Source organism: Eleutherodactylus coqui, chromosome 3 (assembly GCF_035609145.1).
Source record: "Eleutherodactylus coqui strain aEleCoq1 chromosome 3, aEleCoq1.hap1, whole genome shotgun sequence".
NCBI lineage: Eukaryota > Metazoa > Chordata > Amphibia > Anura > Eleutherodactylidae > Eleutherodactylus > Eleutherodactylus coqui.
In genome coordinates, this window is record NC_089839.1 from 85,693,781 (window position 1) to 85,708,496 (window position 14,716).

The window sequence follows — 14,716 nt, forward strand, 5'->3', positions numbered from 1 at the left end:
CAGTACTGAATGGCCACTATGTTAAGTGAATGGAGAGGGGCGGGAGAGAGCGAGGAGAGAAATCTGCTCCAGCCGCCCTGCTGTGAGCCAGCGATACTAGCTCCTGTACAGCAGCACGAGACCGAATATGTGCGGGGACGAGTGTCAGGCATTGTTTGCCCGACATTCGTCCCGTCTAAAGGGGCCTTTAAAGTTCACCTGTCATTTAATAATTTGATGAAATAAATAAATAGATGTGCTTGTAGCTCTAATGCTTCAGATTGTATAGTAATGTGTTTTGTGGTGCATACCTCTGAATAGTTCCTCCAGAGCAGCTGCATTGTTATCAATCCACTCATTCTCACTGGGAGATAACCCTGACCCCATTTCCTGTTGTGTCGGCAACTAGAAAAAAAATGTAAGGAGCTGTAAGACCTGCTCACATATACGGACCGTGGACAGGATACAAATCCCCAACACACAGCAGGACTACAAGATCCCGGGAACATTCACGTTCCACGTCGGATGTTGTGTACCTGATCCTGTGCAGTAAATATCATGTTGGGGGCCTTTATGTTGGATAAACAGGACAAAAACTGAAAGCAAGGATAAGATCTCATCGCAACACAATTAGGGTGCCCTCACACTTGCAATCGCGATATTGCTGCGTTTTTTTTAACGCAAATGTCAATAGGACTTTCTAAAGTTAAAAACGCATTAACGTGTTAATGTTTGGGATACATTTTTAACATTAGGAAGTCCTATTGGAACTATTGTATCTTGTCTCCACCAGAATTATGGGTGGAGACCTTGAGTGACAGGTAAGGGGTTGGTAACACCCCCAAAGGTCCTGATTGGCTGCAGGAGATTATCACAGCAGGTGCTCCAGCAGCCGGTACTGTGGTGATGTGCAGCCACCCGAGACACAGACATCCGTGCCAGAAGCAGCAGAGCTGGGACTGCGGCGGCCAGGCCAATTGCAATCGGCCGCCGGACAAAGCTGCAGCCGGCGGCCGGGGAATAGCTGAGATTGAGTGGCGACGGAAAGGAAACTCACAGCGCCACAGCAACTGCAGATGGTAGGGGCATTGAGACCACAAACAAAAACAAATGCTGAGATGGGCCGCCACTGGGTCAAGCAGGGAGAACACAGTCGCAGCGTTCAATCTCCCCCTCTGCTGTAGCATGCACCGCTGTAAGCAGTCCCATTGCAGGGCATCCGGTCACTGTCCCTTAGAGCAAGGTCCTAGCAGCTTGGGGACTGAGGTTTGCCTTGGATGGAGGGTTAGGGTTAGTTTAAGTGTTAGGCTTACATTATTAGCTGATAATGCTTCGATGTGAATGTCGGGCCACTCTCACATGGAAGCATTTACAGCTAAAAATGTAAGCCTAACACTTAAACTAACCCTCTATCCAAGGCAAAACTCAATTGCCACGCTGCTAGAACCTTGCTTCAGGCAGCCAATCAGTACATTGTGAGCGTACACTGGGTGGATACAGTCCATCACTAGGTCTCCACCCATACTTGTGGTGGAGACAAGATACAATAGTACCAGTCCTATTGACATTAGTGTTAAAAAAAAAAAACAGCGATATCGCGATCACAACTGTGAAGACACCCTTAAAGAGAGAAAGACAGAATAACATGTGGTGCAGCACTTTTCTATTCACGGACACAACTTGAACACATGAAAGTCACCATATTATAAGGCAATTTCAAATCACAAAGCCGTAGAAGAATTTGGGAGTACAAATTTATAACAACTTTTGACACATTCAACAGAGGGTTAAGTTCTTCAAGAGGATTCATGTGTGACTTAGAAGTATGAGAAATCTATGGCAGAGATAACACTCTGGCCTAGTGACCCCCTAACACTAATTCAGAGACCATAAAACCTTCACATCTTTATTAGTGGACTATTTAATTAATTATTTAATTATTTATTTATTTTAGTGCAAATTAATCACTTCTTGTCTGTGCATTCTCATAAGTATGTATATATGTATATATATATATATATATATATATATATATATATATATATATATATATATATCTTCGGATCTGTTTCATTATGCCTGAGGAAGAACCTTGAGTAGGTTTGAATGCTCACATTAACATCATGTATTCTTGTTAGCCATTAAAAGGTATCATATCTACAAGATTACTTGGATTCTCTTACTGAGAACAATCACATTTTGCTCTACTGGCTAACAAGGTACCAAACTTTTTCCTGGTAACTAGAAATTGGCATCACTTGACAACAACTAGTAGATAGCAAGTTAAGAGAAAGGGAGACCCCTAGTGGCCAGCAATAAGGAGCTATTTTTTCAGGCAAAAAATGTAATTTTTGGTAAATAACATGAATTGAAATTTTACTGTAAATCACATTGGCCCTCTTATTAATACAAGTTTGTTAAAATAATATTGACCATTTAAGGGCAGCATAATAAAAAAACAAGTCTTCTAAGCTATTATACCAATTTACAGCAGCTCATCAATAGAAGATTAGTGGGGGTCCATCGGTAAGAAGCCCCGAAGATCAGCAGTTTTCTGGGCAGGTGCGCCTATGCTGATTTCTGCAGGAAGCAGACAGCTCCATGCCCTCTGTAGTGAACAGGCTTAGTATTACATGTAAAGTTCACACTGAAATTAATGGGAACTTTGCCTGCAATACCAAACTGGTCCACTGCAGTAGGAATGGAGCTTTTGCTGCCTACAGAAATGAGCTCTGTGCAGAAGTGCACTGACCCATGCCAATCTACTATTAATGATCTATCCTTTGTATAGGCCATCAATAATTTACAAGTGGACAACCATTATGGAAATAGTCTTGCTTGAAACATGTTGACTTTTTGGTAGGATTTTAAAAATTAACTCTGAATTATTTGCATGCATGAAAATTTGGGGTTTGCTGAAATGTTTTTGATAAAGCTGGATTGCTTTGTTTGGGTGCTGACTTAAATCTTATCATTTAGGAGAACTGCAAATCTGTACTACCAACTTATTTTATATTAATACTATTGATATGTTTTACAGGCAGAGACAGCGGCTAATCGCATCTGCAAAGTGCTTGGTGTGAATCAGGAGAATGAGAGAATGATGGAAGAGTATGAGAGACTGGCAAGTGAGGTAAGATCACACTTCTTTATTTCATAGACTTCTTCTTTTAAGCTGGATTCACACGATCGTATATCGGCTCGGTTTTCACGCCGAGCCGATATACGTCGTCCTCATCTGCAGGGGGGGGGGAGGATGGAAGAGCCAGGAGCAGGAACTGAGCTCCCGCCCCCTCTCTGCCTCCTCTCCACCCCTCTGCACTATTTGCAATGGGGAGAGGCAGAACGGGGGCGGGGCTAATTCGCGGAATTTGGCCCCGCCCCGTCCCGCCTCCTTTAATTGCAAATAGTGCAAAGGGGCGGAGAGGGGGTGGAGAGGAGGCAGAGAGGGGGCAGGAGCTCAGTTCCTGCTCCTGGCTCTTCCTTCCCTTCCCCCTGCAGATGAGGATGACGTATATCGGCTCGGCGTGAAAACCAAGCCGATATACGTTCGTGTGAATCTAGCCTTAGGGTGCATTTACACCAAACAATATATTGTTTGAATACTGTAGAAATCCTGAAAACATGGCCTGTTTGGGGTCCCTGATGACTAGGGTTGAGAAATACTGAACTACTACTAACAGTATCGGATGACAGTGACAAAGCCAATCCTATTGTTTTCAGAAGAAACCAGTTTCATTGTTTCTTACAAAGTAACAAAAAGTATGCAGCAATAAAGGCCCATTTACACCAGCCGATGATCGCTAAAAGATCGCTCAAACGACAGTTATAGTGACAGCTTTGAGCGATCATTTTGCATAAACTATTAAGTAGCTACTCAGCTATTTAACAGCAATTAAGTGTGCAAATGAAGCCTTAGCTGAATGCAGTTAATAGCCCGAGGGCTCTTATCAGCTTTCAGTTCTTTTGTTCTCCAGTGGGAAACAATGCTATCAGCACTCCCTGTGGAGAACTGCTGATAAGACTGAAGGATGATTCTTAGGTTGGACTGAATTTAACGATCAGCTAGCAGTGTCCGAAAAGTGCACGATGGGCATGCATTTAGACGCAATGATAACCGCTCAAACGGTCGCTTTTTAGCGATTTTTGATTGACCATCACTCTGTGTAAATGGGCCTTTACACCAGAGGTTTTTTAAAACTGCCCAGCCTGCCTGACAAAAGTAATGAAGATGGGAATGAGGGACGTCACAACTGGGTTCCTTGTAACCATTTAGCAGGGATCTTTTTTTTAAGGTAGTAAGAATTGATGAATTCTTAAAAGAGCAAAAAGGGACCTAAATACACTCAAATATCCTGCTTCATAAAAGAAAGTCACAAGTTTCTGACATGTTTCAGGCTCTTCATGCACACTTAGTCATGGCTCGGAAACATATTAAAAGTGACCTGTATATATATACATACGAAACCAATGCAAATTTAGATACCACATCATCTGACAATTGAGACACATGTAAAACCTCAACTGAAAAGATTCCGCTTATTCCCTGTGCACGTCTGGTTCACGACAATCACATGCGATTACTTCGTTGGTAAACTCACCAAGATTTGTGACAATCCTCCCAATCTATATGTGCATTGTGATATGTACCAATATATACTGCTCGTTGCACTTGGATATCATGTCATAACCAAAAGCTAATGCTTAGCGCAACACTTCAAGAATCCATGCGTATTCATAGATCTCTCCAAATAAGCTTACCCATTCTATCTTCATCATCCAAAAGTGACACCTGAATATCACGTCATAATCCAGGGTCAATGTTAAAGGGGTTGTCCCGCGCCGAAACGGTTTTTTTTTTTTTTTTCAACCCCCCCCCTGTTCGGCGCGAGACAACCCCGATGCAGGGGTTAAAAAAGAACACCGGACAGCGCTTACCTTAATCCCCGCCGGCATCTTCTCCCTCGGTGGACCGCAGGGCTTCTGTGCAGTCCATTGCCGATTCCAGCCTCCTGATTGGCTGGAATCGGCACGTGACGGGGCGGAGCTACACGGAGCTACACGGAGCCCCATTGAGAAAAGCAGAAGACCCGGACTGCGCAAGCGCGTCTAATTTGGCCATTAGACGGCGAAAATTAGACGGCAACCATGGAGACGAGGACGCTAGCAATGGAGCAGGTAAGTGAATAACTTTTGATAACTTCTGTATGGCTCATAATTAATGCACAATGTACATTACAAAGTGCATTAATATGGCCATACAGAAGTGTATAGACCCACTTGCTGCCGCGGGACAACCCCTTTAACATGATGTTTTCCCATTCACTTATGCGCCTCTCTATTGATCTATCTTCTATGTATATCCCTCCCCCCCTCTAGGTTTTTGTGAGTTTTTCTATTGCAAATGCTCTTAAAGATGAAATATGACAATTATGTGCATCAATTAAATGTTTTGAAACTTTAGGAACTTGGCATCTTGTGTTATTGTGTATAATATCAGTTATGTGTTCTAAAAACCTACATTTAAATTTTTGCAGCATGCTACCCACATACATTTTATCACATAGGGTCCATAAAATGATATAAATTACCATGTCAGAGTTGATTAAATTTCTTACTGTAAAGTTACAAGTGTGATCTGAGTTGGAAAAAGATTTATACGCTGACACGAAAGAACACGTTTTACATCTTGTTTGTTCACATTTGAAAAACCCCGCGGTTTGTAACCATGTTTTGTGTTTTTGTGGATGTGATATGATACCTGGGGATCCATAGAAATAAGAAGGCTTTGGCAGCATACAGGGTTGCAAATCCAAGAAGGCCTCATGTCTACAGGGAAAATCAGGCCCGCACGGATTTCTGCTGCGCATGCACTATAATTTTTTTTTTCACGCGGGAGATCAATTCAGATATGAGCTCTATGAGCTCCCGCACGTGTGATCCGCACTAAGATGGAGCATGTTGCGTTTTTTTCATGCACGTGAAATCCGCAAATCACTTAAAATACCATCCGCGGCTATTTAATTAACTGCGGATGGTCAATGCTTTCCTATGGAAATGCGGATTTGCGTTTTTTTTCACGCGCAGATTTGCTAAATATAATTTCCCTGTGGACATGAGGCCTTATTCTCCCATCATCAGAATACATCTTTCCTTGGGTTTGCACCCCTGTATGCTGCCGAAGCTTTCGTATTTCTATGGATACTGCTTAGGAGTTAAATTCGGTCTCCTAGTACATCTGCTTTTGCATTTATCTACCTGACCCACATTGGGGTTTATGTGGTGCTGATGACGCAACCCTCTACGTTATGATACTTGGGGATATCATATCTCCAATGGTAGGTGCTTTTCTGGATACAATTCTGTATCCCTGTTCTAGGACTCTTGCCAAACCCTGATTGCCATATAGAATTGGTAAATATTTGCACACTATCTGTTCAATCTGTGGAAATTGCTTGCTATCTTGGAGTATCATGGTGGGTTCCCCATGTTTAACCCTAATACTCTTTTTCTTCTTCTAAAGAAATCACCTCTTGATTTTTATGCAACCTGCTGTTTGGCTTTATTAATAAGTCAAGTTGGATAATCCCAATTATGTTGACGATAAAGCCACCCTGCAAGATTCCTCAGAATTATTGTCAGTGCTACAATTTTGTCTCGCACAAGTAAATTCCTCCAATGGAACTGCCTTGATAGTGTTCCAGAGGTGATTACTGGTGGCTCTCAGGATAGTGTTACCTGCTATGGGTTTCCTATATGTAGAAGTAATGATTATCTTTTTGAGTAAAATACAAGTTGTACATGTTATTTTTGTATCGGATGAATTCCAGGATCGCAAGCTCATCAAACAGCAGGTCATTAATGTACCTGCCATACTCAAATACATTAGATAGAAATGGATTCTCAGTAGAAAAAAGGAACTGCTTTTCCCAATGGGACTTTGCTAGATTAGCCACTGAGGGCGAATGCTTAGTCCCCATTGAAATGTCCCTTTTCTAAAGGAAAAAGCCGTTTTTAAACATGAAGTAATTGAGTCATCAGGAAGTGTTAAACTTTCAAGATGTATTCTTGTAAATTTGTTTTGTACATGCTATACTCCTACATATGATATTAAAATGCTTCTTGAGCAACATTGTAAGGAATATATGTGTAGAGAAAGGTGATGTTGCAACTAAGCCAAATATATTTTTAGCCCACATCATGTTGTTGAGTTTTTGGAAGATATCTCAAATATATTGTACGTATTCTGGGACTTGCTGGATGAGAGGCTGTAAAACGCGAGTCAAGCCAATCACTAATCCTCTCACCAGCGAGTCAATACCCAACACAATGGGATGCATGAGAGGAGGTAGAAACCCCTGTATGCTTTTGGCAACAAAGTATAGGTATAACAGAAATGTCATTCCATATGTAATCAGCTAGCGTTGTTTAAGAACACCTAGTGCTACACCATCCCGTATAAGGTTGTTTGTATTTTTGTGAGTATTGACCAGTAGGATTATTGTCTAAATTCATATATATTGTTTGCACCGTAATTTGTGCGCAATAATCTCCCCTGTCCATGACTACAATTGAGCCCCGTCTGCCTGACATTTTAGCAACAATGTAATCCATGGACTTCAGTTCCATCAAAGCTTTTCATTGGTGTGATGTTAAATTTGATCTGGACTGTGTTCCTCCCCTTGCATCCCACAGTTTTTTTCCAGTTCCCATTCCACACATTCCTGGACAATATCCATCCTTCGGATCTTCACTCCAAAAGGTAACAATAAGGACTGCAAATCTTGTAATGTCTTGCTTGATTTATTTGAATAACATCCTTCTGAGAATCCTTCTCCAAGTCATGAAGATATACCAAGTCATCAGATCCTGAAGGTTCTAGTTTTTAAACACATTATCTGCATCTTGTATGTGGAAATCGCTATTATTGGAATCACTGTCCAAAAAATGTTTTTTTAACTGTCAGAAACTTCATGAACCTGTTTATGTTTATGTTCAGGGTGGTAGAAAATAAATTGAATAGATTAGTAGGTGCAAAATTAAGCTCCAAAGCCGGAACTTCCAATTGTTGCTCAACTATAGATCATTTCGAAAGATTGATTATATCTGAATATTCTTCAATTTTTTGTTGGACCTCATCCTCGGCATATGAGGCGTTCTGTTTGTGTTTACTGCCAGCCCTCATGACGCACAAGCTTTGTTGTTTTTTGGATGTTTGATGTGTTTAGATTTTTATAATAAGATTGTTTGGCATATTCCTGAGAGTCTTCTGTGTCCAGTTCAGACCCACTAGTAGCATAGTCTGAAGGTTCTTCTCTGATGAGTTGAAATTAGCCCAGGGTTTCAGCAATGTTTTCTTCTTATTTTGCTTTTTCAATATTGATTTATGAGTGTGCTGGCTGGTCCCACAGGCCCCATTTGTATACTTGATAGTGAGAGTAGTCAGAAATATCCCTTGGGAACTTTTCTTTCTTACCAGCAGTAATGATTTCCTCTACTTTATTAACACAGCTTTGTGTTTTCAAAAGTAAGGTGTCATAATCTTCTTTGGACACCCTCTCTTGTAACAGTTTTTTTTTACCTCTTCAATTTCTCTTTGTATGTCTTTCAACTTCGTTACTATATGTCTTATAATTAATGTCATGAGATTTAAGGAACAATTTGCTAGTATATTATTCCATTCTTTGACAAAGTCCTCTGAGTAGACTACAGTGAGGATTTTTTTCAATCTCAGTCCTCCAGGCATCATATCTTTGTCACATGTTTGGAGAGTGGTATGATCCCACCAAATGTGAGTTTCATCCATCATCGTTTTTTTCCAACATTTTCATTTTCTCTTGGATACCTAGTTTGGTTTGAAATGCAGTATTGTCACCATAAAAAAAACTTCACAGATCATTCATGCCTATCTCTGTCTGTAGTAATTTTTCTAAAAACATGTAGTTTGTGATGCAGTATAAAAACTAGAATTGCTCCCCAATTTGTGCCAAAATATTCTCCAATGTAAAATCAGTTAATTGCTCTAAATCAGCAAATAATCACAGCATATGCAAATGCCACATAATCAAAAGATAAAAAAGGGACCAGCTCACCTAAATACACTCAAATTCCCTGTGAGCGCGGGTAGCCTTTTGTACAGCCAAGCATTCCAAAAAGGTAGTAATCCGAAGACGAGGTCCGGCAAAAAATTGAAGAATGTTCATGTGTAATAAATCTTTCCAAAAGTTCTTTAACTGAACAACAATTGGAAGTCCTTGCTACGGGGGTTAATTTTACACCCACTAATCAATTCCTTTTTACTTTCTACCTTCTGGACATTAACAGAATCATGAAGATTCTGATAGTTAAACATTTTTGGACAGTGATTCCAATAATAGTGATTTCAATGTACAAGAACATGTGGATAATGTGTTTAAAAACCTGAACCTTCAGGATCTGATGACTTGGTATATCTCCACGAACTGCAGAAGGATTCTTAGGAGGATGTTATTCAAATAAATCAAGCAAGACATTACAAAATTTGCAGTCCTTATTTTTACATTTTGGAGTTCAGTTCCCAAGTGATAAATATTTTCCAGGAATGCGTTGAATGTGAACTGAAAAAAACTGTACGATACAAGGTGACGATCACAGTCCAGATCGAATTTAACATCCCATCAATGAAGTCCATGGATGATATTGTTATTAAAATGTCAAATAGACGGGACTCAGTTGTAGTCATGGACAGGGTAGATTATTGCGCACAAGTTACTGCTATGTTAGTGGATCAAACAACATATATGAAATTAGACAATAATCTTACTGGTCAATGCTCACAAGAATACAAAACAACTTATACAAGATGGTGTAGTGCTAAAAATCTTTACACAACACCAGGCCAATTACATATGGAATGACATTCCTACTATACCTGTACTTTATCTGTTGCCAAAAGCACATAAGGGTGTTTTACCTCCTCCTATACGTCCCAAGCTTGACTCACTTTTTACAGCCTCTCATCCAGTGAGTCCCAGGATATCTACAGTAAAAGCCAAGACATCTTGAAAAATCTCAACAGCATGGTGTGGGTTGAAAAATATATTTGGTTTATTTGCGACGTCACCTCGCTCTGTACATGTATTCCTTACAATGTTGCTTAAGAAGCAGTTCAATATTATATGAGGGAGTATAGCATGTACACAAAAGATTTACAAAAATACATATTGAAAGTTTTATACTTCCTGATGACTCAATTACTTCATGTTTAGCAAATCGTTTTTCCTTCAGAAAAAGAATGTTTCAATGTTGACTAAGCATTCGCACTTAGTGGCTAATTTAGTAATATCCTATTGGGAAAAGCAGTTCCTTTATTCTACTGAGAATCTATCTGTGTCCAATTTCTTTGGGTATGGCAGGTACATTGATGACCAATAGTGATGAGCAAGCATACTCGCTAAGGGCAATTGCTCGAGCGAGCATTGCCCTTAGCGAGTACCTGCCCGCTCGAGAGAAAAGGTTCGGCTGCCGGCGCGCATGACAGGTGAGTTGCAGCAGTGAGCAGGGGGAGCGGGGGGGGGGGGGGTGGAGGGAGAAAGAGAGATCTCACCTCCGTTCCTCCCAGCTCTCCCCCACCGCCGGCAGCCGAACCTTTTCTCTCGAGCAATTGCCCGTAGCGAGTATGCTCGCTCATCACTAATGGCCAACTGTCTTTGGGTATGGCAGGTACATTGATGACCTACTGTTTATTTGCAGAGTGATGTGTCTGCCATGCCGGAATTCATTGAATACCTAAATAACAAGTACAACTTGTATTTTACTCATAATGTTGCCCCTTATGACATTCGTTTTTTAGATAATAAGCTACTTGGTTTCCTGAGTGAGGTAATCATTACTTCTACATAGAGGAAACCCATAGCGGGTAACACTATCCTGAGAGCCACCAGTTTTGCACAAAAAAATCAAGAAATATGTTGTTACAAGAAAAAAAAATTGGGAATTAGAGATGAGCAAGCATACTCGCCAAGGCAAACTACTTGAGCGAGTAGTGCCTTATTCAAGTACCTGCCCGCTCGTCTCTAAAGATTAGGCTGCTGGCGGGGAGCGGCGGGGGAGAGCCGTGAGGAACAGAGGGGAGATCTCTCTCTCACTCTTTCCCCCCGCTTCCCCTGCTCACCGCTGCAACTCACCTCTCACCCGCGCCGGAAGCCGAATCTTTAGGGACGAGCGGGCAGGTACTCGAATAAGGCACTACCCGCTTGAGTAGTTTGCCTTAGCAAGTATGCTCGCTCATCTCTATTGGGAATAAATGCGGGGAACCCACCATGATACTCCAAGATAGCAAACAATTTCCACAGATTAAATAAATAGTGTGCAAATACTTGCCAATTCTATAGGAAGATCAGGGCTTGGCTAGAGTCCTAGAAAAGGGATAGAGAGTTGTATCCAGAAGGGCACCTACCGTTGGAGACATGATATCCCCAAGTATTATATCGCATCCACAAAAACACAAAATACACTAACAAACCGAGGGTCTTTTCAAATGTGAACAAACAAGATGTAAAACGTTCTTCCAACTCAAATCACACTCATAACTTTACAGTTAAAAATTTCTTCAACTCCGACATGGTAATTTATATAATTTAAAGCACCCTATGTGATAAAATCTATGTGCGCAGCACGGCACGTAAATTTCAATATAGATTTCAGAACACATAAGTGATATTACACAGAATAATACAGGACATCAAGTTTCTAATATTTAAAAAATTTTTATTGATGCACATAAATGTGATATTTCATCCTTAAAAACATTTGCAATAGTGAAACTCACAAAATAAAAGGGGGGGGGGGTTATACATGGAAGAATGATCAATAGAGAGGCTCACCAAGATTGATATAATTGTTTTCCTCCTATTATATGATAGCTCAAACATATAAGATTATGTCTTAATCAAAAATATTGTAATTTTTTTCTACGCCAGTCACTACGGTAATTGCGCACTACTAAGCTCTTTATGAGATAGAATGTATTGGCTGTTGGGAGATGTTAGTGAAAAGCAAATATGTGAATGGAAAGACATTGTAATTGCATTGACTCTGGATTATGATGTGATATTCACATGTCGTTTTTGGACAATGAATGCTGATCACTTCTGTAAATGCCGCTGTCAGTGCTAACAGAGGTAACTGAATCCCCTGATCAAAGCTCAGGTGTCACAAACAGGCGCCCGTGATCCCATGGCTTCCAGAGAGCATGATATAATGTAATACTATAGTATAACATTATACTGCATGGGCGATCAAGCGATCACAAGTTGGGAGTAAAAAGAATTGTAGAGATGAGTTAAAGAAACTTTTATTAAATGTTAGAAAAAATAAAAGTACCCATTTTAAAAAAACCTCCCTCTTCCCATTAGAATAATGAAAAAAATCTAAACGATAAAAAAACACGCTTGGTATCGCTGTGCTTGTAAAAGTCCGATCTATGAAAGTAACGTAGTATTTGCCCCGCCAGAAATATGCTTTTTTAGTCACCCCATCTCTAAGCAAAAATGTAAAAAAAAAGTGATAAAGTTTTATGTATCCCAAAATAGAACCAATAGAAACCGCATCACGTCCGACAAAAAACAAGCCCTCACACAGCTATGTCGATGGAAAAATAAATCATGGCAATCAGAAGATGACAGTAGAAGACAATTTTATATTTTTCCCGAAGATATTCTGTCTTTTAGTTTGGCATCGTTGTAATCACACACACACACAAATATATATATATATATATACACACATACATATAATTTGGCATTGTTGTAATGATATTGACCCATATTATATATACACGCACACACATATATATTAGAGATGAGCGAGCTTATCGGCCACACCCCTTTTTCCCCCTAGCGACCTGATTTTCGAGTACTTCCGTACTCGGGTGAAAAGATTCGGGGGGTGCCGTGGGTGAATGGGGGGTTGCAGCGGGGAGTGGGAGGGAGAGGGAGAGAGAGAGGGCTCCCCCCTGTTCCCTGCTGCTACCCCCACGCCTCCCCCTGCCACCCGGCGCCCCCTGAATCTTTTCACCTGAGTACAGAAGTACTCGAAAATCGCGGTGCTCGATCGAGTAATTACTCGAAACGAGTATACTCGCTCATCTCTAATATATATATATTTGGCATTGTCGTAATGATATTGACCCATCAAATAAAGTTATCATGTCATTTTTGCTACAGTGTGTATGGTGTAAAATCAAGACCCACCCAAAGATGTATAAAAGTTTCTCAGTACATTATATGGTACATTAAATAGTACAATTGAAAGATACAACTCTTTCCGTGGAAAAACAAGCCCTCAGACAGCAATGCTGATGAATAAATAAAAGTTAGGATTTTTTTGAAAATGCAAAAAAGGGGTGGTTCTTAAGTCCTTAATGACATTGTTGAATGAGCTCAAGAGATAGAACAAAATGGCAAGTAAATGGCAACTAAAGGTCGGCTCCAAATAGGACTGTCATTATTTATCATTGCATGAGAGCCAGAGCCTGAGGCCAGTCGGACCCTGTTCACACAGCTCTGAACTGCAACCAATGATCTGTATTCATTATGTCATATGTAACAAGAATTCTGAACCCATCCACGTGTCAGCTCAATACAGCTGGTTTCTGAGCAGTATATTTTCTAAATGCAGAATATTGGGAAACTGATATAAAAGTACCGTAAATTCCTAATTATTATTAAAGTTTTAACCTCAGATTGAAAACAAATTTACATAAAGGGATAACGGCATAAAAGGGATATTCCATTTTGGTAATATAGGGTTAAATCAAAATGGCTGAATTCCTTTGGTCTACAGATGGTTGGAGGTGGCACTAGAAATGTGGCATACAACAATACCTGTAGCACATACGTATCATAGTTGTTACGAGCCTATTGATATAATGGACACTATATTGAAATAAGTAGTGTCACTTTCCCTCATCCAGACAAGTTTGTACATAGTACTACGTTTTCAAAAATAGATTTCTAGCATTAATGACATTTTGCAAGTTTTTAATTTGGCCTTTATTTTACATCTTCATTACTTCCCATAATTCAGCTTTTGGAATGGATCAGACGTACAATACCATGGCTAGAAAACCGGACCCCTGAGAAGGGAATGCAAGCCATGATGAAAAAACTGGACGATTTCCGAGACTACCGTCGCAAGCACAAACCTCCCCGAGTGCAGGACAAATGTCAACTGGAAATAAACTTCAATACTTTACAGACAAAGTTGAGAATAAGCAATAGACCAGCATTCATGCCATCTGAAGGCAAGCTAGTTTCGGTAAGTAGAGCCTGGTATGTTAGAAAGAAGATGTTCCAAAGTCCTGTATTGCAGTATATAAATCAAGACATATTTGAGTATATGGTTTTGCATGCCTTAGTTTTTCTTAGACTGATCAGCTGTTTGTTCTTGCAGGATATTGCAAACGCTTGGCAGAGACTGGAGCAGGGTGAGAAAGGGTACGAAGAATGGCTACTTAGTGAGCTGAGGAGGCTTCAAAGACTTGACCACCTGGCTGAGAAATTTAGGCAGAAGGCAACCACACATGAGACATGGACATCTGGTAAGGACAGATACAGAAATATGTTGAATTATACATTCATTCCAAGTAAAGATAGCGACACTCAAATACTAAAGGTTCTAAATCACACTCGCCTCATGTCATACTTAATGGATCAAGGAAGCTGAGATATTGAAAGATTGCTTGGTGACTATAGTT

General features: G+C 40.3%; 1 protein-coding gene across 1 annotated transcript in view; it reads left to right on the forward strand.

Moving 5' to 3' along the window:
* ACTN2 (actinin alpha 2) overlaps positions 1–14,716 on the forward strand; it is an 83,003-nt gene that overhangs the window by 46,239 nt on the left and 22,048 nt on the right. Inside the window, exons 9-11 of the mRNA XM_066595823.1 lie at positions 3,020–3,112; positions 14,047–14,277; positions 14,413–14,560. Of these exons, the coding sequence (XP_066451920.1) occupies positions 3,020–3,112; positions 14,047–14,277; positions 14,413–14,560 (472 nt within the window). The remainder of the gene's footprint in view (positions 1–3,019; positions 3,113–14,046; positions 14,278–14,412; positions 14,561–14,716) is intronic.